Source organism: Sus scrofa, chromosome 12, assembly GCF_054392235.1.
Source record: "Sus scrofa isolate SSC_HxYL_T2T_F1_AM1 chromosome 12, Sscrofa_HxYL_maternal_Yorkshire_Landrace_v2.0, whole genome shotgun sequence".
Taxonomy (NCBI): domain Eukaryota; kingdom Metazoa; phylum Chordata; class Mammalia; order Artiodactyla; family Suidae; genus Sus; species Sus scrofa.
Window position 1 is genome coordinate 7,788,582 of NC_139394.1, and position 26,745 is coordinate 7,815,326.

At 46.3% G+C, this 26,745-nt stretch overlaps 2 protein-coding genes across 9 annotated transcripts in view; one reads left to right on the forward strand and one right to left on the reverse strand.

The window, feature by feature from the left end:
- VCF1 (VCP nuclear cofactor family member 1) lies at positions 1–19,340 on the forward strand. Its single transcript, XM_003131246.5, has 3 exons — positions 1–249; positions 5,291–5,390; positions 16,970–19,340. Exons 1-3 carry the CDS (start codon positions 29–31, stop codon positions 17,198–17,200), a joined length of 552 nt encoding a protein of 183 aa, XP_003131294.1. The 5' UTR covers positions 1–28; the 3' UTR covers positions 17,201–19,340.
- Positions 18,184–26,745, reverse strand: part of COG1 (component of oligomeric golgi complex 1) — a 14,523-nt gene continuing 5,961 nt past the window's right edge. For 4 of the 8 annotated variants that reach the window (XM_084983585.1, XM_084983584.1, XM_003131245.5 and 1 more), the window contains 10 exons: positions 25,416–25,572; positions 24,430–24,640; positions 23,330–24,121; positions 22,629–22,775; positions 22,001–22,162; positions 20,727–20,854; positions 20,151–20,259; positions 19,608–19,717; positions 19,450–19,528; positions 18,184–18,368 (listed from right to left, as the gene is read on the reverse strand). In XM_084983585.1, the coding sequence (XP_084839711.1) occupies positions 18,231–18,368; positions 19,450–19,528; positions 19,608–19,717; positions 20,151–20,259; positions 20,727–20,854; positions 22,001–22,162; positions 22,629–22,775; positions 23,330–24,121; positions 24,430–24,640; positions 25,416–25,543 (2,004 nt within the window). In that variant the 5' untranslated portion in view covers positions 25,544–25,572 and the 3' untranslated portion in view covers positions 18,184–18,230. Of the gene's footprint in view, positions 18,369–18,942; positions 18,981–19,449; positions 19,529–19,607; positions 19,718–20,150; positions 20,260–20,726; positions 20,855–22,000; positions 22,163–22,628; positions 22,776–23,329; positions 24,122–24,429; positions 24,641–25,415; positions 25,871–26,745 lie in introns of all 8 variants that reach the window. The other 4 variants (XM_084983587.1, XM_013980797.3, XM_084983583.1 and 1 more) reach the window with 2 other exon arrangements.

Genomic DNA, 26,745 nt, shown 5'->3' on the forward strand with positions numbered 1-26,745 from the left:
AGGAGGGCGGTACCACGGCGGCTGCGACATGGGGGGGCGCGGAGCAGACGCCGGAAGTAGCGGTGGTACGGGTCCCACCGAGGGGTACTCACCGCCGGCAGCATCCACCAGAGCCGCGGCGAGAGCTAAGGCCCGAGGGGGTGGGCGTGGCGGCCGCCGAAACACAACACCCTCAGTTCCCTCTTCTCGTGGCGCGGCGCCGCGTCGCTCGCCTCCACCGGCTGCCATGAGCGAGCGTCTCCGCCCCAGGTAAGACCGCAGGGGACCCGCTTTCTTTCCAGCCTCTCGCCCGATGCTGTGTCTTGGGGGATGGATCCGAGCGGGCGCGCGAAGTAGGGGGTCCGAGCAAGCGTGGGCCCTGCGGGTCTCCCTCTGGGTCGGCTGCAGTTCGGGGAGGAGGGGAGAGGGATGTGCGGGTGATCAGGTACCTGGTCCCTGAAGGTGCTAAAGGAGTGAGTCCCCAGGCCCCAGGTTTCCTCCCGATCCCATCTTATTTCTTCCTGTCTTTCCCTATTTGGAATGAAGTCTTGTAGGTCCTGGAGGAGAGAGCCTTAAAGCTTCCCTGTCCTAAATTTAGGCGGGTGGGGGGATGGGAGGAACGTCTGATCTTCGAGAGGGAGCCCTTAGGGCGTCTGTGAGGGGACGGGGCGGGGAACTGCCGTCTCCCCAAGGTCAGAAAGAAGGATTGGGTTTAACCCTGCAGCAGGGAAGGATTAGGTTAGATCGAAGAACTGGTGCCCTGGACGGTTTTGAACACAGAAAGGCGGATAACCAAAGTGGCTTGTGGATTCTCTCGGCTGTACCATTAAGAACTGTCAGGATTCTAAACTGTTTGGATGCGGAGCCGTTTTTTTTTTGACTCAGAAGGCGGGAGGTGGGATTATTTCATAACGCACCACTACTTCTCCGAGCCTGAACCTGAGTCTTAGCCTAGGGGGTGTTTTGATTGCCTGACACGTACTGAGGAGAGTCTGGGCCCAGCTGTGATTTCTTTTCCTTTTTTTTTCTGGAGGTGGGGAGGAGAGAGTTGGCGTTGGATCTCAGAATGAAAAGGATCAGCTTTAATTAAATCAGAAAAATCCCTCATCGTGAAGTTTGAAATAAAAACTATAGATCACCAAGTCCAATCTTTAATTTTTTCTGATGAGGAAACATATTTAGAGCGCTCAGTAAATTTACCTGGTTTTGTCCAGGTTCACTGCTCTTTCTTGTATTCCGTAATAGTCTCAGCGAGGCTTGAGTGAATGAGATAAGACTGCCTTGGTAGAGGACCCTGGATCTTTTCTTATTGTTCTCTGATCCCATTGGCTTTGATTGTAATTGACAGTCTTTCCAAGGACCCTGGTCTGGAGCATAGTAAATTCATGGGATTAAGATTCTGGTAGTGAAAATCTAGGGTTCTCCAAACTTCTGCATATTGATTTGGGTCATGTGGTGAGCGGGAGCATAAAGCCTCTACTTGTAGGTAAAATAAGAGTGGACTAAATATGAAATTAGGAGCCCAGTTTACCAACATGCTACTGGAATTAGTCACAAGAGCCTTAGGTACAGTAAGCATGATCTAACTGCCATTTTTTTCCCCTTGCCAAACCCAGTATGTATGTCTGATAGTCCCTTGGGATGTCTCACATATGTGAAGAAGTCCAAATATTTCTCAGAAAAATATTCCTTTTAGCTGGTACTGTACACAAATAATCTGAATGTGTTTATACTAATAGCAGATTCTTTTTAAAGTTCACACAATCTTTACACGGTGACTTCTTTACTATAAAAGAAGTCATTTGACTTGGCAGGGGTTTCTCTGCACCCGTGTATTGTGCAGTATGTTGGACCAGCTCTGCCAGTTCTGGCTGTCTTAGCATCTCCAAGTCAGTTCAGGTCTCTGGATCTGTTAACTCAATTTTAAGATGAAGGGTTGGAGTTCCCGTCGTGGCACAGTGATTAACGAATCTGACTAGGAACCCTGAGGTTTCGGGTTCGGTCCCTGGCCTTGCTCAGTGGGTTAACGATCCGGCGTTACCGTGAGCTGTGGTGTAGGTTGCAGACGCTGCTCCGATCCCGAGTGGCTGTGGCTGTGGTATAGGCTGGTGGCTAGAGCTCCGATTAGACCCCTAGCCTGGGAACCTTCATATGCCGCAGGAAGTGGCCCTAGAAAAGGCAAAAAGACCAAAAGAAAAAAAAAGAAAAAAGATGAAGGGTTGGTCTAAAACGTGATCTTTCAAAGAGGGGTGGGTGTGTGGGATGAGGCCCTTACTTTAATCAAAACAGATCTTTGGAGTTCCCCTTGTGGCTCAGCAGACTAAGAAACTGATCTTGTCTCAGCAAGGATGTGGGTTTGATCCCTTGCCTCACTCGGTGGGTTAAGGATCCAGCGTTGCCACAAGCAAACTGCAGCTGGATCTGGTGTTTTGCCCGTGGCTGTGGCATAGGCTGGAAGCTGCCGCTTGGATTCGACCCGACTCCTAGCCTGGGAACTTCCTATGCCCGTGGGTTGGGCCTTAAAGGCAAACAAAACAGATCTTTTATCTCTTACATAAATCAAGGGTTTTTTTTTGTTTTTTTGTTTTTGTTTTTTTCTTTTTTGGTAGGATGAAAGGATTCTGTTACTTTTTTTAAAAAGTTTGAAAACCACTAGTCTCCATACTCTAGGATTTCTTCTATGCTTAGTCTCTAGGACATGCTTGGAAGATTGGAGAGAAATGAAATGATGAAAAGTGATGCAGTCAGCCTCCTTAGAAGTAACAGATATGAAATGATAATCTGTGTTTAACTGGATGGCCAGGGAGAATATAATCAATTATAGGGTAGCTGCTTAAATTATAACCTGGTCTGTGGCATTAATGTTAAGAGCTGTAATCTGACTGATTGTATGGATAGGGTTGAGCATGAAGCTGCAATTTTACCAATTTGTTTTTTTTTTTTTTTTTTTTTTTGCCATTTCTTGGGCCGCTCCCGCAGCATATGGAGGTTCCCAGGCTAGGGGTCGAATCGGAGCTGTAGCCACTGGCCTACGCCAGAGCCACAGCAACACGGGATCCGAGCCACGTCTGCAACTTACACCACAGCTCACAGCAACGCCGGATCGTTAACCCACTGAGCAAGGGCAGGGACCGAACCCGCAACCTCATGGTTCCTAGTCAGATTCGTTAACCACTGCGCCATGACGGGAACTCCACCAATTTGTTGATAGAAGAATGTTTTAAGGATGAAGTCTGCAAAGAGCCTAGAAAAAGGAGAAAGAAGAACAGGTTAGGGCTTATTCTTAATGCGGTACCTCCTCCAAAGGGGAGGACTTCCAAGAGGCCAAAGAGATCGTTCTGGTACCTTGAGAAATCAACTGATTATTAGGCAGGGATATTTCATGTGACAGTCCCAGAGTTTAATCGAAGTCTTGAAAACCAGGCCATCGTCTTGACAGTTATAGTCTTGTCACTAGAAAGGTATATTTCATCCCTCATTATAAATGTGGAAATTGGACAGCTGAGGACAGGCTTATATATTTAGTTAGACGCAGCAGCCCAAAGCACAGTCATCTGTTGGCACATCGATAAAAGAGGAGTTTGGGGACACACATATTGTCATTTGATGAGTTTCTCTTTCGTGTCAACTGGCTTTACATCAGACATTGTTCTGGAACTGCAGCACATTCCAATGAAAGTTCTCTGGTCATATTAAAATGAAAGTAACAATTTCTTGGTTCAAATCTATGTCATTAGCACATACATTTAATGATTATTAAAACCTGATATTCATCTAGTTTTTTAACCTCCAGGAACTTCAAGATAAGATCTAATCTCCTGGGAGGAAAGTAGGGAGCAGAAGTGGTGATCTTATTTTACAGCTGAGCTGAGCCTTAGGATGGGGTGAATGGTGCAGCCCTCTGCCGGTGGGTTACTGCTCTACAGGTCCTCCGCACACCCATTAGACCATTCCAAGTCTAAGCTGGCTCCATACTCATTAATGAGTAAAGTTAGGTGTATTGAGTGTTGTGGAGTACACAGGATTGAGCTTGGGGTTGTTAACTTAAGTTTTCTCCAATGTCCAGACCTCAACTCAAAGCTTTAGCTACTCACATAGAAATAAAACTGTATAGAAGATACTAGATGTTCAAATTCAGTACTTTCCAGAACGCTCTTTCCCCCTCCAGTTATAGATACTTGAACCTTGAAGAGTTTTCATTATAATAGATTATGCTGCTTTGTATAAATTTGGCCTCTAGCCAGCACTGTCCAATAGAATTTTCTGCAGTGACAGGAGCAGTCTATATCTCTGCTGTCCAGTATAGTTGCCACTAGCTCCGTGTGGCCACTGAGCATTGAAAAGGTGGCCAGAGTGATTAAAGAACTGGATTTTACATTTCATTGAATTTCCTTTGATTTCACTTTAAGTGAACAATATATGAGCAGCTACCCCATCGGACAGCGCAGTTCCATGCCATCTCACTGACCTCCTTTCAGTTATTTCTCTTTTCTAACTGGGATTTCGAAGGCCTGACAACACATGGTTCTTGCATGGAAAACAAACTTTGTCTTTATTGTACATCTTAGAACACTTGATTGAGAAAGATGTGCTATTTTTCTTTAAACCTGAACATTTTAAACAGCTGGTGTTAAAATCTCAAAGTAACAACAGGGAGAAATAATTTATATCATAATACCGGGGTGTAGCCCAAATAATCAAGTTAATGGGTCCAAGAGCAGCCTTTCCAGTGATTGTCTAGAGAAGCCATTTAATACGTTAGAGGGCGTAGGGCTTGTGTGTCAACCTGATAATTGGGGAAGAATTAGGGATGAAAGAAAATTAAAGATTAGAAGCTACCATGGACCTCTAATGCTATTTTATTCCTGTGTGGCACCATTTTTATACAGATACAGGCAAAGGCAGTCACTCCCACCTTAGATGTTGTCATATCGACGGGAGTAAAATTAGGTAACTTAGAATTGTAATTTCAGGAAATGTGGGAAAAGATAACCTTAATTAGATTGAAAGCTTAGTCATCAGTGTCTCCCTCCTCTTATTTATTCCCAGTAGGTATTTAAAATTGTCAGGCTCCTTTTCAGAAATTAGTTGGACTCATATAAGCTCAGTCTTACTGCTGCTATTTTATATTTTTGCTCTTTGTGCCCAGTGATGGCATCCTGCCAGTTTTTTTACCTACTGGGTTATCACATGATGATTTATCTTTTTTTCAGGCAAGAGTGCAAATTTATTTGTTGTCAGGGTTTCCAGTTTGAAGGGGCCAAGGGACCAGCTGTTGTATTTTTTTGTCCTCCCTGTGATTTAATTTCAGGAAAAGGAGAAGGAATGGCAGTGAGGAAGACCACCACCTCCCCCCGCAGACCAAAAGGAGTAGTAGAAACGCTGTCTTTCACGATTCCTGGGACACAGAGGTAGGAAGTGTGGCCAAGAGTCTCTGCTGTTTTCATTGTTTGAACTAAAATAACTCAGTTACTTCTGTGTAATTAAAATTTTTCTTTGAATAAAGGAAAGTGATCTTACTTGACTGCAGTGTTTTCAACCTTTTTTTTTTTTTTGGAGTCATGGCCTTTTTGAGAAAGCCACACACCCTCTCCCCAGCTAAATGGCTGTCTGCACATATTCCTACATACACACTCCAAAATGTGTATGTTACAAGTTTTATGGACCTTTGAAAGCCCATCTTTGAACTCCTATTTGGCATTTCAGAAGCCGGCTGATTTTCTACTAGTTTATGAACCATTAATTGCCCTAAAGCCAAGTGTGTTTTGGAGTTCTCCGGTGGCCCAGCTAGTTAAGGATCCAGCATTGTCACTGCTGTGGCTGTGGTCACTGTTGTGGCAGAGCTTCAATCCCTGGTCCCAGAATTCTGTGTGCTTGTGGGTGTGACCAAAAAAATAAAATGATTCTTCAAGATGTCGATTTTTTTTAAAAGACAAGTGTATTTTGCTGTTTTTATGTCTCTTAAAGGTATGCTTTCCATGATTTTAAGAGAAACTGTCTAAGCATTCAGAATATATAATGTATACATATTCAATATACACGTACATTATATATTCTGAATGCTTTTGTGTTTTTGTTCGCATTATGTGTTCTGTGCGGGAGGCGGAGTGGAGAGGGCATGGGGGAAGAGCCCCTGAACGCTGGTTTCCTGGGTGCTGCAGGTTGCCTCCTGTGCACTGAACATTGGTCTGCAATGGGAAGGGCAGCTGACATTGAAGGATATGCTGTTAGATCATGTGCCTAAGACCTGACCCTTAGCGCTGTTGCCCTAAGAGAGAAACTCCGCAATGGCAAGGATTCCTGAGCCCTGGCCTCATCACTTAAAGCAGAATTCCATAGGTGATAGGTCATAATTCTTGCACAACCAAAACACTGTGTATTTTATTTAGTTTTCAGTAATAGGATTTGACCTATATCAAGTCTTTACCAGAAATCCAAAGTTAACTCCCTGGAGGGGAAGAAAAGTCAGTAATTGTCAGTAGGTGATATTCCTCGGGAGCAGCCAAGGACCAGTGCAGACTAGATCCTTCTCCATGGAGAGTTAGATTTCTATAGCTTTCATCCCCATTTGAAAAGCTTCCTATCGCCTTTTCCCCCCTCCATGTTACTTTTTTCTTAAGATTAACAGAGAGGTAATTGAACTTTTTTAATGTGATTATTGGGGAATCTTACAGATGGAAGAAAACCAAAGATGAGAGGCCACCATGAATATCTAATGATAAAACTAACAGAATTGAGCTTCTATTACTCTTTTGAATTCTAAGACTATTCATTAAAAGTCTGTGGTGATTACTTTCATGGTATCAGCAGGAATATTTCTTTACTTATGTATGTATATTAATTCCATTATATGATGTTTGCATAAATTCCAGTAGATTATTTATTTATTTATATTTATTCATTTATTTATTTATTTGTCTTTTTGCCATTTCTTGGGCTGCTACCGCGGCATATGGAGATTCCCAGGCTAGGGGTCTAATCGGAGCTGTAGCCACCAGCCTACGCCAGAGCCACAGCAGTGCAGGATTAGAGCCGCGTCTGCAACCTACACCACAGCTCACGGTAACGCCGGATCCTTAACCCACTGAGCAAGGCCAGGGGTCACACCCGCAACCTCATGGTTCCTAGTCGGATTCGTTAACCATTGCACCACGATGGGAACTCCTTTTATTTATTTTTTATTTTTTTCCAGTAGATTTTTTTTTTTTCCTTTCTTTCTTGGCTGCATGTGGACGTTCCCAGGCCAGAGATTGAATCTGACCTGCAGCTGTGACCTATGCCAGAGCTGCAGCAGTGATGGATCCCTAACCCACTGTGCCTGGCCTGGGGTTGAATGTGCTGCCACAGAGACAATGCCAGATCCTTAACCCACTACGCCACAGCAGGAACTCCCAGTACATCTTTTTTTGGATTGATTTTTTTTCCCTCAAATCCACAGTTTTGGTCTCTGAGGAGTACAGATTGTCATTTTTTAAAAAGTAAACATTAGTTTTGGTTTTGTTTCAGTTGCCGTTTGTAGAGATTGGCCTTCACTTCCTCTCTAATACCAGTGCTTTGGTATCACAGAAGAAAACAGTGTATTGTTATTCAACCTGTTGATTCTCGGGTCTTGTTTGTTGTCCAGAGAAATGCAGTGGTTAAACCACTCTGTGGTCCTGAGTTGGCAGGATGGACTAGATTGCCTTTCTAATAACTAAGGGTCAGCATGGGTACAGATAGGAGTAATGAGGCCGAGTGAAGCCAGGGAGAGCAAGAGCAGCAGAAGGCAGGGGAAAGCTTTTAAAATGGAAAGTTAAGCCCTGAATAATTGAATCGTGACCACTGGAATAGATCATTAAGTTTACAGCATAAAAATATCAAGTTTAGGGACATTTGTCTGCTTTCTGACATTTGTGTATAAAGGGGACAATAACAAAACAAGTCATTACTGATGAATTATTAATTTTGATAATTTACATGGTAACATATATTATTAATGAAAATGGTATCTTTTAATTCTGAGGTAGGGCCAAGGTAAGTTTCTTTCAGACAAACTCAGGTAAGAGAAACTGCTTCCTATGTCTTTCCTGAAATACTTAAATAATTTTACAATTTTTTCTTATAACATGAAGAGCTTTCATTTGCAATGAGTTTTTCATTGCAGGGGAGATTTAAAATTGTTATTTGTAGTTAATTTCCAAAATGTACCTTTTCTCCCAACTGATTACACATACTGGCAAGTACCGGGAAATAAGAGGGGTTTGAATTCTTCAGAACTGTGCCACAGGTAAATCACACTTATCTCTAAAATGGAGATATTAGGTGTCTCTTTCTTCCCAGCTGCTAGGAAGCTAAAGAACATCAAGTGACTTGCAGATTATGTAAAGAGAAACTTTGAATCTGCTTGTACGTTTTCTCCCTGTCAGTTTTGGTAGGTGCTCTGATCTCTACTTTTCAGACAGAGCAACTGGAGCACAGGAAAATAAAGTCAACTTGCCCAAAGATACACAGCTAGGAAGAGGCAGGTTCGTGAACCCCAGAGCTGGACTGTGGAGCTGCCCGCTCCTAAGCACCGTCTGTGCTGACTCCCAGAAGGCAGAACAAGGTTCTGAGGGGCTTTGCTGACTGTATCTGCGGCAGCCAGGTCTTGGACTTCTCTTGAATCGTAGGAACTGAGAAGAATAATTTTCCTCCATTTCTTAGCTGGAAAATATTTTCCAAGTAAATGCTTTGACATGGTGTTAGCTAGAAAGCAATTTTAGATTTCTAGCTACCAGAAGTGAGGAAATTGGGGTCCAGTGGTTTTTTCCAAAACCAACTGGTGTGTGCACTGATGATCTTGAATTTTAACTCTAAATGACTTAGGTTTCATGACTTGTCAGCCTTGGGATACTATTTTTTAAATTGAGATATAATTTACAGGTATAGGAGTAAGAAAAGTTTTTGAAAGCCATCCTTGATGATTCCTGGTAGCTAACGTCTAAGACAAGTTTTTCTCTCTAGTGACCACGAAGTAAAGTGATTTGTCACTTGGCATCTTCCTATTGGGACCTTTACAAAGGTAGCACTATTCCCTGACCTCAGACAGTTACGGGGTAAAAACTAGCTAGATTTAACCTATTTAAATTCATTTTCTTAGGGACTGGCCTTTTTGGTTTGAGTTGTATCTTTACGTATAGGAGTAATTCTCTTTACTTTGAGTGTCCTTATCTACATATTACACTAGACATTTTCAGTAAATCTGGCTTTAGGTATGTAAACATATTATGTTCTGCTACATAAAATGAAAGCAGTACCTTTTCATAATACAGAGACCCCCATTTTTTTATACCTTTAACTTATCAAGATCATTTTGATGTGTTTTAGATCACATCGAAGTAACAGCAAGTAGAGAATGAGAAAATGTGGAAATAAAAAAGAAGTGGCTTCATTGGAAGAGCCTCTGCCTTTTTCTCATCTCTACTAGAAGGGAAACTTTTTATGTCATAATCCTAAAATCCCAAGATATTTTTGGAGTGTAGAGGCATGGTAAAATAATAGAACCAGGGGAATCCATGTATCATTAAAATTAGGATTTTTTTTTTTTTTTTTTTTTTTTTTTTACGGCTGCACCCGCGGCATATGGAGGTTCCTAGGCTAGGGGTCCAATCAGAGCTGTAGCTGCTGGCCTGCACCAGAGCTCACGGCAATGCCAGACCCTTAACCCACTGAGTGAGGCCAGGGATTGAACCTGCATCCTCATGGTTCCCAGTCAGGTTCATAACCGCTGAGCCACAGTGGGAACCCCTAAAATTAGGATTCTGTAAATCCATTTGTTTTAACTGATAAGAAGTAGCTGAATATTAGGTGATTTTCTTTAACAGTGAATTTAGATGACATATTTGGCATAATTTTTGGAGAAGCTATTTTTAAGTCTGTTTTTTCTCATTCTCATCATTGATCTGTCCTAGGGTAGTAGGAACAGGCTTAGAGACAGAACTGTTTTGGCCAATTCTGAGGTAAGGCCGTTAAGGTTGTGTGTAAAACCTGTAGCAAATTAACTCTGAAATTAACTTCCCAAAAGATCCATTCAAAATGGAGGAACAGTCCTTTCAACAGTTTAATTTTGGTGTTATGTCTTAAGAAACTTTGCTCACAGTTCAAGTCCTTGAAATATTTGTAATATGTTACACTAACTCAGCATGAAAAGCTACCCCAAGCGGTTTCATGTGAAACTGAATGTTGTCTGTTAAGTAATGAGGATACATACCTGTTTTTAGGAGGGAACTTCAAACAGATGATGCGATTCGACTTTATCTTGTAAGGATTTGACACAGAAAGATGATCACCTGTATTTTCTTCCCTGGCCTATTTCGAAAGTGGTTTTAACCAGCCCACTGAATCCATTTGGGATTATGGTCTCACTGGTAGTGGCAGACCTGGAGCTCTCTTCAGTCGTTGGGCACTTTGGGAGCACAGAATTTTACAGTAGAGACTCTGATAGACTTGGCCAGAATCATCTCTTGCACTTAATCCAGATTCTCCAGTGGCCTTAGGATGAACTTCATTCCAGGAGTGGAGTCTACAATCCCATGAGTGAGATGTCTTTGTTCTTCTTGAGGCCCATGTAAATTAAAAGCACCACTGAATGGGGAGATGGATGTGGTGGGAAGCTGGGGCTGAGAAGGGAAAACACGCTGGGATCTGCTTTTCTAATTGAGAGACAGCGCACAGCTGGGGGTAGTAAGAAGCCCGTCCGCTCTGGCCTCGTTAGGAAGCAGACTCGGGAACCTAGCAGTTCTGCTGGGGGGCTTGCTAAAGTGCTGGGTAGAAAGAGTCTTTAGAGTTCCTTCGTTTCTACCCACGTTCTCCTTTCTGCCAAGGACCGGTCTCTGCCTTCCTCTGCCGGACCTTCTCTCAAGGCTCCCGCAGGCTCTTTCAGGGCTTCTCCCTGCTCTTCATCTCTTCAGCCCCCTCTCATCCGCTGCCGCTTTCCTGAGCCTGTGAAGGTGCTCTTTGGTCCTAACTCACCGGCTCTCCGCCTCCGCTTACCGAGGGCTTTCTCCTCCCCAACCGCTCACCTGCGGCTGGTGCTGGCCCACCCACCCTCCCCCCTTTCCCCTCTGGACCCTGGCTTCCTCCTTGGCGCCACTGGCACTTTCCTCAAGGCCCCCAGTGTTCCATTCAGCAAACAGGGACGGAGCGCCGAGTGTTATCCTGGGTGCTGGGAGTCAACCTGGACTGAAAGTCTCCTCCTTTCCTCCCGGGGTCCTCCCTTCACTTAACCTTCCTGCGTAAAGTGTTCGTGACCTTCCCAGCTGCCTCTGCTCACCTTCCCCGCCCCACATCCCTAGATCCCTGGCGCCCAAGTGTACGTCTGAGTGGCCTCGGAGGCCCAGAGCCTGTTTGTGCAGCCTTGGGGCCCTCGGTGATCTAGTGTCACCTCTCCCGTGCTGTCTGTCCCCCTAACTTCCTGAGGCGCGCCAGCCCCACCACAGTTCACTCTTGTTCCCCAAACACTCTTTTCTTCCGATTTTGCTCTTATGCTTCTCCCAGTTTGTCATACTTGGCTTCTTCCTCCTCATCCTTCTAAGCCGGTTCAGACACCCTTCATTTTCCTTACGGAGCCTCTCCCAGTTCTCTCCATCACCACCTACTGCTGGATTCCTGCCACCGTGGGAGCTGTGAATTGCCATTATCAGTGGCTGTATTGCCACCACGTTCTCGATTGAGTAAATATGTAAGTCCGTAGGCTTCAGGAGCTCTGGTGCATTGCCTCCTGGTACACAGCAGGGATGCAAACATTTGTTTGGACAGTAACATTCTGTGCCTCTTTGAGCCATGTTTTCTCGAGTGTGGCCCTGGCATGTACACTGTCTGTTTGGGAATCGCCTGTTGGGCTTTTCTTTTTAAACAGACTTCGTGATGGTTCTCTTTTGAGCCTTCCTTGGGCGTCTGCAGTTACAAGGATGTCCTGGTGGATTTTATTGCTAAGGAACCTAGACACCTCCCCTTCCACGCAGATCTTCACAGGATTCTTGGGAGTCGCTTGGTATATTGAGAGAGCTACTCTTGGTCAGAATCTAACTTAATTGTGCTTGTGGATGTGGATTTGCAAGGGGTTCTTAGTTCACAGGTCATGACCTGTAATGCACAGGCGTCATGAAGATACGCTGGTCAACGTTAGCACTAAGCCAGGACGGAACATGAGTGCAGAGGAGGTGAACTTTGTACCTGTAAGCCCGGCCAACCGTCTGAAGAGCAGACTCTCAGGAATCGGGGTGCAGGGCTAGGGTTCACAGGGGTGACTCTTTCTCAGTCCCAAAGCCTTTGGACTCTTGTCTCTGGGTAAGAGAATTGGCTGTCTTTAAAAGTACAAGTGTAACACGGCAAACATTTCTGTACTAAATTGGCAGCTGTAGTTTTTGGAACCGTGCACTGTCGGTTGTGATCCCCCACTGCCCCCCAAGCAGTCTGACACTGGAAAGCTCCACTAAATCCCGGAGATGCAATTTTTTTCCTGACTCAAGTTTTCTGGTTTTTTTTTTTTTTTTTTTTTTTTTCCCCCTTTCTTTTCCTTTTCCAGCACACCTGTGGCATATGGAAGTTCCCAGGTCAGGAATGGCATCCAGGCCACATCTGCAACCTAAACCACAGCTGTGGCAACACCAGATCCTTAACCCACTGGGCCAGGCAGGGGATCCAACCGGCAATGCCACAGAGATGAGCCAGATCATTAACCCACTGTGCCACAGTGGGAACTCCTCAATTTTCTGGTTTTATAAATCCATAGGCTTCAATAGTCCTAGTGCTATTTCTTTGTATGTCTATTTCTCTGTATATCTTTTTTTTTTTTTTTTTTTTTTTTTGTCTTTTGTTGTTGTTGTTGTTGCTATTTCTTGGGCCGCTCCCGCGGCATATGGAGGTTCCCAGGCTAGGGGTTGAATCGGAGCTGTAGCCACCAGCCTACACCAGAGCCACAGCAACTCGGGATCCGAGCCGCGTCTGCAACCTACACCACAGCTCACGGCAACGCCGGATCGTTAACCCACTGAGCAAGGGCAGGGACCGAACCCGCAACCTCATGGTTCCTAGTCAGATTCGTTAACCACTGCGCCACGACGGGAACTCCATTTTTTTTTTTTTTTTTTTTTTGGCTGCACCTGTGGCACATGGAAATTCCTGGGCCAGGGATCCAACCCACGCCACAGCAGCCATCTGAGCTGCTGTGACAACACCAGATTCTTAACCCGCACGCCACAAGAGAACTCCTCTATTTCTGCGTATACCTTAAGACTATGACAGAGACATAAAATTTGACTTTATGCCTTTAGGGTTGAAATGAAATAATGATCTTTGCTTTACCCCATGAAGTTAGACCACTCTGATGGCTGACAATGTTAAGACCCATTACAGTAACTTTCAAACTTTTTTGACCCAGGCCCATAGAAGTCTTTGATTTTGTGACACTGTGCATATACCAGATGTGCTTGTGTATCCTTGAAAAAAACCTTCACAGAACAATCACCCTTACCACGCTGCGCTGTTTTCTTTTATTACCTGGTTGCTACCCCCCACCGCACCCCGGTAGTTTCACCCTCAGTTTGGAAAACCCTGGTCCATCTACATATGGTGAGCCATCCCCTGAAGCCCCCAGTAGTGCCAAGACTGGTCTCCATTGGCAGGAAATAGGAACCAGTGCATCTTTGAAAGAGATGTATTGTTCTTACCTTTGTTGATAGTATGTGTGCGATGTTTCATATGTATTAAAATAACACATAAAGTGCGTTCACCCCGATTCCCAGGTTCTGTATAGTTTCCGTCTCATGCCTAAAAAAAACATCATCAGCCTGCTGCCTGCTAGTGATTCAGTGAAGCAGTTTTAGACCCTCCTGAAATCTTACTGACAGCGTCAATGTGTTTCAGTCTCAGTCTTCAAGTTAGAAGTAACTGAAGTCTTGAAGTTGGAAGTAACTCTCTTTTGTGGGAGCATTTTTTAGTTCTCTTACTCATGACTATATTTTGTCCTCAAAAGAAATATTTTTTGTAGATGCTATAGAAAAAAATATATTTTTTAAGTAGCAGGTCCAAATTCAAAATATTTTGGCATGTATATCCTTCTAGAATATTTTTGGTGTATGTATGTGTACACATTAAAGAAGACACTTTAAAAACCAGCAGATGTACTGTACATTGTAACATAAAAAAATATGTTAAAGATCTTTCTGCCTTGGTATGTGTACATCTCTGTCATCAGTTACCAGCTGAGTAAAACTTACTGTTATGAATTATATGTTATACTTGATGTACGTATGTTATAATTGAACCAGCTTCCCTATTTTTAGACATTTAGGTTGTTTCCCATTTTTAGCTCTATAAACAAGGCCATCCTAAACATTTTTATACCTGTCTTTAAAATCTTAATTATAAGACACTTAAAATGGACTAGAAATTGCAGGTGTATCTCTCCCCCCTCCCATTTTTAACAGTTACTGTACAGAAATCTTTGCTAACCTGTTTAAAGGATTTTTATCTCTTTCCAGAAGAGTGTACCTTTGCTATTATAATGTGAAATAAATATGAGATGGAAACTTAACTAGAAACTGATTCTAGCTCTTGCCTTAAATTTTCACAGTACCTGTAACGAGAAACAGTAAAGAAAACAGACTAAGTGGAAACAAAGTGCTGTGCACGGTGGGTTTCTCACCTGGCCTAGCGACCTGTTCCTTACCTTGTCCCGGCCTCGCCAGCTGCACCAGGGCAGGCCTGGCTGACTCTGGGCTAGGTTAGGGAAGGCCTTTATGGAAAACAGGTTTTGTTTTTCAATTGGCTTTGACTTCAGTCTTTAAGTAAAAGTAACTGTTGTGAACTCTGCCATTTGACCCTGTTTAGTCCATCATGCTTTTTTTGTTTGTCTTTTTAGGGCTGCACCAGGGGCATGTGGAGGTTCCCGGGCTAGGGGTCCAATCGGAGCTGTAACCACTGGCCTGCGCCAGAGCCACAGCAATGCTGGATCCCAGTCGCGTCTGCAGTCTATACCATAGCTCGTGACAACACCAGATCCTCAACCCACTGAGTGAGGCCAGAGATCGAACCCGCGTCCTCATGGATGCTACTCGGGTTCATTTACTGCTGAGCCACAACGGGAATTCCCCATCATGCTTTCCTGAATCTTTTCAGTAGTAAGACTATGGGTTGTCTTCCTGCTACCTCTGGGCAGTAGACTATGTAACCTGTTAAGGATAAGTACCTCCAAATGACCTTCGGATCCTGTTAATTCTTGGTTAAATCTTACGAATGGAAGCTTTTCTTGACCATTGCTGTCTCTGCCGTCTCATATAAGACTACACACACACACGTGTGTGTGTGTGTGTGTGTGTGTGTGTGGTTAGATGTAACTTGTGATCACCTTAAAATATCTATCTGGAAACAATTTTATTTATATATTTTTATAATGAAAATGCATAAGAACCACATTACAAAAAAGTTGTAGTAAAGGGTTGAAAAAAATCACCAACTATAATTCCTCCATTCTAACTTAACTACTATGATCTGTTTCTTTCCAGTCTTTTTTCTTTTTCTGTCTTTTCTAGGGCCGCACCCACTGCACATGGAGGTTCCCAGGCTAGGGGTCGAATCAGAGCTGTAGCCGCCAGTCTACGCCACAGCCACAGCCACGCTGGATTTTTTTCTTAGGTATGGATTTTAAGTGGTTGTTGTAAGCAGACATTTCAAAACCACTGTTTCTGTCTAAGGGAACATAAATTTAGATGTATCAAAGGGCTAAATTAAAAAAATTATACACCGGATCATTAAGTACTAGAATTCTGACTTCCTCATGCATTGATTTCTTCCAGCACAACATTGTTTTGCGTTGTCAACAGAGAAGCATACTGCTAATCAAGTTATTGGGGTTGTCATCTACTAGAAATAGAATATTAAAACGGTAACACACTGTAATTGTGAAAGGGATCCGCCCTTATCTTTGCCTTCCCTTTTAAGATCCCACAACAGGCAGGAAGGAGATTTCTTAGTAGCTTCTTCAAGATGACTACAACACCAAGACGTGTTAGTGACATTAAAAATAAAATTTAGTGGAGTTCTCTTTTGGCACAGCGGGTTAAGGAGTCCATGTTGGCACTGCAGTGGCTGGGGTTGCTGCTGTGGCTGTGGCTTGATCCCTGACCTGGGAACTTCCACATGCCATGGGTGCAGCCAAAAAATTTTTTTAAAATAATAAGATTTAGGCACCCATGTGTACACACCCACATGCATATATGTATATACACATATCAGGCTAAAAAAATGCTAATATAACTTTACGAGAAGTATATTCAAGTCTTTTAGGATAGTACAAACCTTGAGATAGTTTACAACATGGGGAATATAACTGATATTTTATAATAACTCTAAGTGGATTATAACCTTTAAAACTTGTGATTCACTATATTGTACACCTGTGATTTATGTAACACCATACAGCAAGTATACCTCAGTTTAACGAAGTCTTCCAGGATATGTGTTCCACATTTAGAGACTAGTTTCATGCCCATGAGATAACCACAAAGTTGTCTCAAGTTTTTCATTTTAACTTGTACCCAGAAGCCACCCTATTTGTTAGGAGGACAGCTTTGTTATACCTTGTACCAGGGACTGATGCTTCCCCTTGGAGGCTATGATTATTGGAAATTATTGGGATGCATGATACAAGCCAGGTAGAGAAGTTGCATAATGGAATTCAGATGTAGCGGAAGGGGTTTGTGTGTGGCAGGCCTGTGCTAGAGTCTGGAGCCTGCCTCTTCCTGGATGTGTAACAGGGGTCGTCCTCCCACCCACCCCACAGGGCAGGTGTGAGGACAGAATGAAGTCCCTTTGGTGAACAGGCTTTGTAAACTCTAAAGCCCAGTGTATGCTTTGATGCTGGTCCTTCTCAAACGGAGTAGGAAAAACAGGGGATGTGAAGTTAAACCACAGTGAAAGCCCTTGAGAACCAAACAGCCTGACCTTGATGCCGTTTTTCTCCTCCTTCCAGTCTTCCAGCAGCGACAGCGGCGGGAGCAGCAGCAGCAGCATCAACAGCCCGGACCGGGCCAGTGGGCCAGAAAGCAGCTTCAACCACCTGGCCAGCGGGTCGAGCCCCCACACCCCGCAGCCCGTGCCCGAGCCGTCCGCGCTGTGCCAAGGCCCGTACTTCCACATCAACCAGACCCTGAAGGAGGCCCACTTCCACAGCCTGCAGCACCGAGGCCGGCCGCCCACATGACGGGCCGGCGGTTTCTTGCCTTCTGTGAAGGGACAGTGCTGTGCAGATTTGATATTTCAACTTATGATGTTTTTAAAAATTGCACAAAAAATGCCTGTTGGCTTTTCAGTCTATATTTGAAATAACAGGTTAACAGGCCGTTGTTTACTTGTGGTTTTGCTGCACTATTGCGATTTCAAAGGGGCTTCGAAGCAGTTTTTTATAGGATTCTTTTGAGGGTGGGTATCAAATCCATGTCAAGGTAACAGTAGGAGGAAATCTCATCTGTGTGTTGAATCCATAGTTTGTCCAATTCAGACTGATTTCCAAATCTGTCAATTAGAAATTCTACTATATGTAAAAAGGCCTTTTAACAATGCGGGATCTTCAATTTTTTTAAATTCAATAAACCAGTGAAGAGTATCTAGTTTCCATGGAAAGAAAACCTAAGTTTTTTCCAAAATAGAGAAAGCTTGATTCAGTCTTGCACTGAAATTAATTGCCATACTACCTCTTAGTATGAAGATGTCCTGTTGAAAGTACTCTGTCCTCTGGGACAGGAGAAGAACCAGATCCCAGTTAGACTGTGCGACTAAGCTCCCTCCCGGGAAACTCTTCTCTCTTCGTTATATATTTGTATTCCCAGAGAGAAGGTCTTTCAGACTCTTGGATTCCCAGATAACTTGCTACCGTTATTCCTCCAGAGCCTACATCTCAGACTTAGAAAACAGTTTAGTTCCGACAGTCAAGAAATACACAAGGACTTTTCGTCTTACAGCCTTTTGCAGCAGCAGCTCCCGTGATCTCAATGCTAACTCCACCTCGTAGGGTCGAGAATTAAGGCGCCGGCGAAGGCCGACAGTGTACGCTATCTGTGCTGTGAAGCTACTGGCCAAGGATCCACGTCATGCTTAAAGTAACCCCCAGCAGTGGCTGGGGCCACATTCCACTGCTGCAACTGGAAAGACTGGTGTGGCTTAGCAACAAAGGAGCAGAGGCACCTCTAGAAGAAATAACGTGTAGTATTTATTTAGAGATGGGTTGTCCCGTGTCACTTGGTCATGCTAGAGAGCCACCCCAGCTTGAATAACGAAGGCGTAGATGAGTCTTCTTCCTCAGTGACCAGCTGTCTGAACAAGGAGCCAGGATGCCTCGGGTCATCTGCTCGGGGGAGTGCCGGGGGGACAACCTGCCATTGTACGGAGAGGAAAGTGCCTTAGAGTCCACGCGGTCCCCCACCTGCTCACCCTCCACGCCGCCCGCAGTCCGCACAGCACACAGGCAGAGCTGAGAAGCGCCCAGAGCTCTGGTCAGGGGACTTGGCTCTTTGTCAAGATGTGAGGAGGACATGGGACAGAAGGAGATTTTATTATGTGACGGAACTGCAATTTGAGGACGTGGACTACGGGAAGAGGGTAAGCACTTTACTTCCCTTCCCGAGTCTGCTCCTCTGCCGTGGGAGAGCTGAAAGCTCGGTTTCTACGGGCAGACATGGAGACTGGTGGGCAAGCGAACAGCACGGGCCCATGCTTCTCGAGCGGGTGGTTTGTGTAGGAACTCCTTTTTTTTATTACCATCTCCCAAGTTTTAGAACCAGACATTTGATGAGGATTTTGGATCTTAATGGGTTTGATGGCAGGGAATACGGAAAGGGTACATTGCTAGTATTTTATCTAACAAGAAAGCAAACCAACAATGACTAAATGCTGTAAGAAGACCAGCTGTTGAGCTCTCAAACACACATGAACACAATTCGGAAATACCCAGGAGGACTCTCGCAGGCTTAATGGATGGCAGCCCACTGAAACAAGACGGGTGTTAACAAGAACATGTGACATTCGAGAAAGCAAATTTCCTTTTATTTCCCACCCAACTAAAAGACATGAAAGACGAAACCATCACTGAAGGAAAACAGTTTTTTTTCCAAATAAGTACAATCATCGTGCTGGGTTAGCAGTTAACTCTTTTGCCCTGTTAAACACAAGAAATAACCTCCATCCTGTCCTGCATATTTTCTAGAGCTTTGGCAGCCTGAGATACGTTTCTGTTACGAGGCTACTCGACAGTGTAAATGGGCATCGTTTACAAGTTCCATGAGCTCGAGCTAGTGACGCCGTGTACTTCTTCTATATTACGCCGCCATTAAAACAGCATTAGTGCATCCTGTCGTCTTGCTTCTTTATCGGTTATTTAAAGGGGAGCTGACTGGGTGGTTTGGTGGGCAACGGGGGCAGGATCAATTGGGATGAACCCCTGTTCTCCGCACTAACCTGGGCTTTTGTTTCGAGGCTTCTGCTGGCTGATTTGGCCTTTCGAGTGCTTGTCATGCTCAGTGGAAGAAGTCCAAACCTCCAAGACAAGAGGAAGGGATTTCAGTGGCGTAAACAGGCAGCTGTGGGGCCCAGCAAGACCCTCTCAGAACCATTACCTGATCTGACTCGACGCCAGTGGCAGGATGTTGTGGGGCTCCTGGGAGTTGAAGGTACCGCTCCGGGAGGTGAAGGGATTCTCTGTCCCAGTCACTAACCCAAAAAGCACCTGATAAGAAATGGAGCCTGCTGACAGACTGTGTGCTTTCTTTTCCAGTTAAAAGAAAGTCACCTCTGTCGGTAATGAGCCGCTACTGTTTCCTTTGGGGGAGTGCTCTTTTGAGTGTGTTACTACCGCAGAATTACTCTTACCCTTGCCCACGGGAACAGAGTCTCAGAGTCAGGAGCTCTCTGGTTTTATTCCTCTTGCTGAGGCCTGGATGAAACCTTAGCAATCCTTACCCACAACTAAAGGGGTCATATCACGGTTGCCTCGGCTGTGAGGTCTGACCTGATCCTCCTTCAGCCCCTGTAACGAAACTCGCTGCCTGTGTCTCAGCCCCTCCACGCTGCTTCCTGGACTGCTACGGGCTGGGGCGGGCTCGGCTGTACTGTGAGCCTGCGGCGCCTCCCTCACACCGAGCGGTTGCTCCCGGACTTACAGACGTCCGCTGCACCAGGCGATTCAGGTTGCTGTGCAGGTGCGGCGTGAAGACGTCCAGGTCAAACGGGTCGATGAGTGCTTCCAAGTAGTCCGCCACCTTCTCAACCCTGAAGGAAATATTAGGTTGGTTAGTCTCCACAGTTTTTGAGGCCCGAAACCAATCTCAGGGTCTTGTAATGCTTGACAAGGTCCTGGAACCGCATCTGTTTTCCTTAATCGCTGACTCGGGACCACCTGTCCTGATCTTTGTGCTTCAATAGTCCTCAAGAGTTTTAACGCGATTGGATGGCTGGGTCAAGTCCATTCCTCCCCCATGTCGTTTTGGGGGGAGGGCACCAGAGACTCAAGTTAAACCCCGCAGTTTGCAGGCTGACTCGGGAGAGAGGTGTGCGTTCACCTCCCACACCTGGCCGTGGACTCTATCCAGCAGGTGGCCGCTATTTATCTTGCTGGTAATATGAGTGCTTACCGTTTAAAACAAACACGACACATGGGCAGTAAAAGGGTGGCTCTGGTGGCTTCCCAGGAAGGGGCTACACAGATGCGGAAGAGAGGGCCCTGGGGGGGTGGGTACCTGGAGTCTGGTTTGCTGCGGCCACTCTTCATCTCTTCACCCTTGGCTGTCAGCACAATGTTGAGATAACGCAGATCATAAAGCAGCTGCAGTGCCCGATTCTGGGTCATTGGAAATGCACCTTCTTTCTGCAAATGAGTTTCCCATACCCACTCATTCAGAGAGGTGTACGAATGAGCAGCTTCATGCTTTGGTTGAGTTACAGCTGGTTATTTCAGAAGCTTTTTGTACTCATAAGACCCGCTTAATCTCATAACAAAAACAAATTATGTTAGATATGTGGTCTTCAGCAAAACTCAAAGCTTTGGAGTTGTCATTGTGGCTCAGTGGGTTAAGAACCCAACTAGTATCCATGAGGACGCAGGTTCGATCCCTGGCCTCACTCAGTGGATTAAGAATCCGGCATTCCCTTGAGCTGCAGTGTAGGTTGCAGACATGGCTTGGATCCCGAGTTGCTGTGGCTGTGGTTCGACCCCTAGCCTGGAATATCTATATGCCGCATGTCCAGCCCTAAAAAGCAAAAAAAAACCAAAAGGGAGTTCCTGCTGTGGCTCAGCAATAACAGACCCGACTAGTGTCCATGAGGACATGGGTTCAATCCCTGGCCCTGCTCAGTGGGTTAAGGATCTGGCATTACCGTGAGCTGTGGTGTAGGCCACAGACAAGGCTCCGGTCCCCTCTTGCTGTGACTGGGGCTTGGGCTGGCAGCTATAGTGCTGATTTGACCCCTGGCCTGGAAACCTCCATATGCTGTGGGTGTGGCCCTAAAAAGACTTAAAAAAAAAAAAAAGAAAGAAAAACTGTTGCTAATGAAATGAGTTTACACCATACCTCTACATAAGACGGAGGCTTCCCAGCTCCTGAGGGGGTTGGGGGCTGGGGGTCAGGAGCCCCCTGACAGGGTGTGCTGTGCTTTGCCACTGGTTCCACTTCCTCACACTCCACCCACCCGAGCACCCCATCCTGTGACCAGGCTTGATTAAGAGGAAACAGGTTAATGATTTGCCCAAAGCCGGCAGTGACCACACGGCAGAGCTGGGTTGGAAACCAGGTCTTTTACTCGGAAGTTTGTCCTCGCCGCCTGTACCAAATGGACTTTTCAGGGAAGAGCTGCTTGATCCATAGGAATCAGTGGAGCTGGAAACCACTACCCATGAGAATAGCCTGGGGCGAGCGGTCCTTAACACCTGGAATCCTGGATGCGAACTGCCCAAATCCAAGAAAAAGCTAAGGTTTTTCATTGTTTTTAGGGGGAAATAAACTCACACACCTACCTTCAACTGCTTTTCTTCTGCAAGTTTCTCATAGGCGGCCACTACTCGAACCATACAGCTTTTCAGCATCTCCTGCAGCGTCACCTTTGGCAAGGCATGGCCTCCAACCCGATTAACTTCCTGGCATAAGCTAAACAGGAAGGACTGTACATACCAGGACGGCTAAAAGAACAAAAGAGTGTCAAGTTGCCAGCTTGCACGAATTAATGAGACATGGTAAAAGTGGACCCATTTATCCCAACTAGGCTCATAAGCCAGGACCCTGACCTCCCCCGGGGGCCCCTCAGAGCAGACCGGTTAACAGATACAAGTGATGTCTGCTGTCACTTCCTTGGTGGCCTGGGACTGACCTGCCACTGTTTTCCACTGTTGTTTTCACATCAGGGTAAGTGGTTCTCTAATTAGCACAGAACCTGTGCTACAGCAGGAAAGAAGCATCAATTGACTCCTCCAACAGTCTTATTTACTTGACTCTACGCTCACTTTGCCCCCAGAAGAGTCAACACAGTACTTCCAGCTCTTCCTCAGAAGCTGTCTGTTGAATAATTATCTCTGAAGTCTCATTCCTATCCACAGGGCAGCTTTTCCCCTTTCGGGGCACAGCCTCCTAACAGAGGCACCTGCTTACCTGGACAGGGAGTCGGATCTTGGACGTGACGCTGCTGCCAGACTCTGCTTCTTCCTGAATTTCTAGTTCATCCCAACTGGTGGCTGTGGCCAGGACTGAGCCAGCATCATCTAACAGTAATGACTGGGTGAATCCATGAGCCAAAACCTGGTGATGAAAAGCAAATACCCATCCAGGTCAATCAGATCCTATGGAGCTCTGTTTGTTTCAAACTACTTGAGTAATTTTGGTGGCAGCTTCCACCACTTAGGTCCTGCGTAGGATGGCAAGCAGCAAAGCTCACTTTTCTTGTGGCTTCTGCTGATAATAGCAATGGGAATTTTGTTGCTAACTACCCTACAGTGTCACAGGGCACCTCTTAAGACACCAGTTGAGACTACAGGGATTGTGATGTGTAGGTTGAAGAGCAGAAAACAGAGACCCTTGTCTAGGGAGAAAGTCTTTCAGTCTCATCAGATAGCAGGAAAAAAAAAAAAAAATCCCAAGGTTTCTGCTCATAAAATCTAGGCTAAAAGGAATGGGGAAGTTTTTACACTTACGCTATCTGGCAGAGATAAGTGAAAGTAACTGCATGAAGTAAGACCTGTTATTCCCTTCCTGTTAAAAGACCTTACTGAGCTTGGCCAGCCTGGACTATGATAAAAAGGAGACAGAATAAGGACTGCCTGGCGGGCGGAGAAGTACATCTGCAGGTCACTCACTTTCACAACCACTGAGCTCCAGACCCGGTAGCCCATCACGCTCTGCTGCAGGAGGAGCTCCTTAACTTCCTGCCACTTGGCCTGCATGGGAATCATTTCTTGAGCTTTCCCCTTCCCCTGCTTTTTTAGAGCCCTAGAATCCCTTGTTGATTTCTCGGTGGTCCCTGATTTTCCCAAGATGCACTGCTTCAGGTGGGGACACAGTTCTCCCAGCGACTGGCAAAGTCTGGCCATGAAAAGGACTGCATGCAGCTTGACCCCGCCGAGGACATCCTGCTGCCCCTGGAGAGCCTGCTCGACGCTCTGCAGCTCTGCCTGGATGCAGTTCAGGACGCGCTTGATGCACGCCGTGGAGTGTGTCCGCAGCATGTCCTGCACAGTCCCCGCATCTGCGTATCTGTCGAAGGCGCAGTTCTTGGCTTGCGCGGGGGAGACGTCCTTGGGCAGCGCTGGATCACCGGAGGGGAGGTAAGCCAGGAGGTCCTCTAACTGCACCTGCAGTTTAGAATCTAGGGCAGAACAGAAGTTCTGGACACAAGGGCTAACAGCTTGTGCTTTCATGGCGAGCCCGCTGCTGGGAAACTGAGCCCGGTTTGACACGCTGACCCAGGCGGCGTCGGAAGGCAGGTCGCTGGGACTCTCGGACCAGAGGAAGAGAGACATGTTATGCTCAAAGTGGATGTGCTTATTTGAAGTAGAACTGCTGGTGCTGCTTTCCAGCTCCTGCAAAGCTGCAATGAGGAGCTCTTTGGAACTACTGGAGATGGAATCAAAGCCTTCTTTTGTCAGAGTCTAAAAGAGAAGGAGAGAAGAGTTCAAAGCCCCGTTCCTTCCAGGAAATCTCAAAACCAGAGCAGCAAGTGACAATCCACCACCCTAGCACTTTCTGAGCCAACCACCCAACAGAAGCCTGGCCTTTTTCAGCCCCGGAGTCTGATCATTTTCATGGTACATCATCCAGAGGAGTCACCACGAGAGTAAGTCAGCAGAGCAGGGAAAGGATATAGGACATACGAAGTGATGGGACTCTCCCCAGACAGCTGAAAGATCACACCAGGATTGGCCCCAAAGCAGCTGGAGCGAGCGGTTTCCCACCTCACCTGCAGCCGGTCAAGGAACAGCTGTTGCATCAAATCCTCCCAGAATAAGAGCGGCTTGTCCAGGAGCCGCCGGCAGATCACATCCCAGCTGTGATGGATGGACTCGTTGGCAAGCAATTCCCACATGGCATCCCGGATGCCCGCGAGACCTTTCATGCTCGTCACGTACACGAGCAGGCTGCCGATCCCATTTTTAATGTCTTCATTACACCTGCAATGAAATCAGTTTTCCTGGACTTTGTGTTTCGTGGTTTTCAACCTTTATTAAGAAAAACAGCTGGACTCCACTTGAAAACCTCTTATCTAGGTCCTGATATATATATTAGAGTGTTTATAAATACACATATATACATAGCATTTCTGGCTGGCTGGCTGGAAGGTGGCGCCTATGCCCCTTCACCAGGCCTGCCCTTGCTCCCCTGAAGTATCTCTCTAGAAGGACGCCTAGAACCCCAGAGAATGAGCTCAAGGAGTTTGGGATTAACAGATATACTGCTGCACACAAATAGGGAAACAAGGACTCTCTGGAGAGCACAGGGAACTCTACTCAATATTATGTAATAACCCGTCATGGAAAAGAATCTGAAAATAAAAGGTATAACTGAATTACTCTGCTGTACACTTGAAACGAACAAAATGTTGTAAATTAACTACACCTTGGGAAAAAAAAAAAAAGAACCGCCAAAGCACAACCCCCCTGAACTGAATAAAAGCACAGGAGTGGCAGGACTCTGACATAAAGAGGGCTTACAATTCTCTACGTAATATGTTGAAAGATAAACTCCTTCTTGGTTGCTCCAGAGCAGCCCAACCACCACGAGCGTAGCGAAAGGTGGCCGAGCGAGGGGCCCACCTGACCCACGGGGCCCCAGGCACAGCACCATTCGGAATATCAGCCTTCTCGCCCCTCTGCACTGGGCCTCGTGTGGCCACCCGCGAGGCTGCGGGGTGCCCCTGCCCGCCGAGGGGAGGCCCTGGCTACTTGCATGTGGATCCACTTCTGCAGCGTGTCCTTCAGGAACTCCTGGCTGATGGGGTGCGCCAGCGTCCGGAGAGCCGGCTGGAACTCGACGACGGATGCGGGCAGGTGCTTGAACCAGCTGCACAGCTTCATCTCCTGCTGCAGAACACCAAGGCCCTTCCCTACGGAGGCCAAGGGAGAAGTAATCGGGACCACCCTCTGAACACAAATGAGAAAAGGACCTAGAAGGAATTTCCAAAAACCATCTAGTCTTCCTCTGGGCAGCCAGACCGGACCCCTGAAATATGGGGACAGTGAACCACAGAATTGGAGTTCCCGTTGTGGCTCAGTGGTAACAAACCCGGCTAGTATCCATGAGGATGTGGGTTCGATCCCTGGCCTCTCTTAGTGGGTTAAGGATCTGGCATTGCTGTGGCTGTGGTGTAGGCTGGCAGCTGCGGCTCCAATCTGACCCCCAGTCTGGGAACTTCCATATGCCGCAGGTGCAGCTATAAAAAGACACACACACAAAAGAACCACAGAACAAAAGAACCTCATCCAGCAGCATGGCAGCATCCCTCCAACTCTGTCCTCCTCCAGCTTGAGGAGCAGGCAAAGGAATGAGGAGGGCTGGGTGATCCCTGGCACTCTCACAGCAGAAGGAAGGTGCCAGAAAACAAAAGGTGGTGGTTTCCCACTCCTCACCCCTCCTGCCTCCCTCGAAGATCTAAGCAAAGAAGCCACGGCACTCATCCTGAAGGGGAGCCTGCAGCTCTTCAGAGGCCACCTCTCCAGGAGGGCGCAGGCTGCCGCCGCGCGACTCTGTTCACTGTTGACAGGCCCATGCGCTCTGTCCTGGGTGCGAGCACCTGCCCGAGTTCGAGACTTGGGGATCCTTGTGCTTGTTTCCAAGGCCACGGCAAATGAGCTCACTTTTCATGGGAGGGAAAAGGCACTACATGGAAGCGCCTGCAAGGGAACCCGGGCACAAGGAAGCGAGAAAGAGGCCAGATAAAGTAAAAGCAAAGACGGAAGCCAGAGATGAGACCGTTTACTCCACCTCTCTGCCTGAAGGTGACCACGGGGCTGACCCCCCCCCCGCATCCCACGTGCTTCCCGTCTCCTCCGCCTGACCTTGGAGTTCTGGAGTTTCCTGAGGCACAGCCCGCTCTCCTCCATCCTCCCCTCCTCCGATCGCTCCACCCACCCCCAAGGCTTCAAACAACAGCCCTGAGCAGAAGCGGCATGCAGGGGCGCCTCCAGCCAGGCCACTCTGCTCTGCTCTGGACCCGCAAGTCGCCTGTCCACCCCACCTTCCCACTCCAGGGTCTCAGCTGCTTCCAACACAACATTTT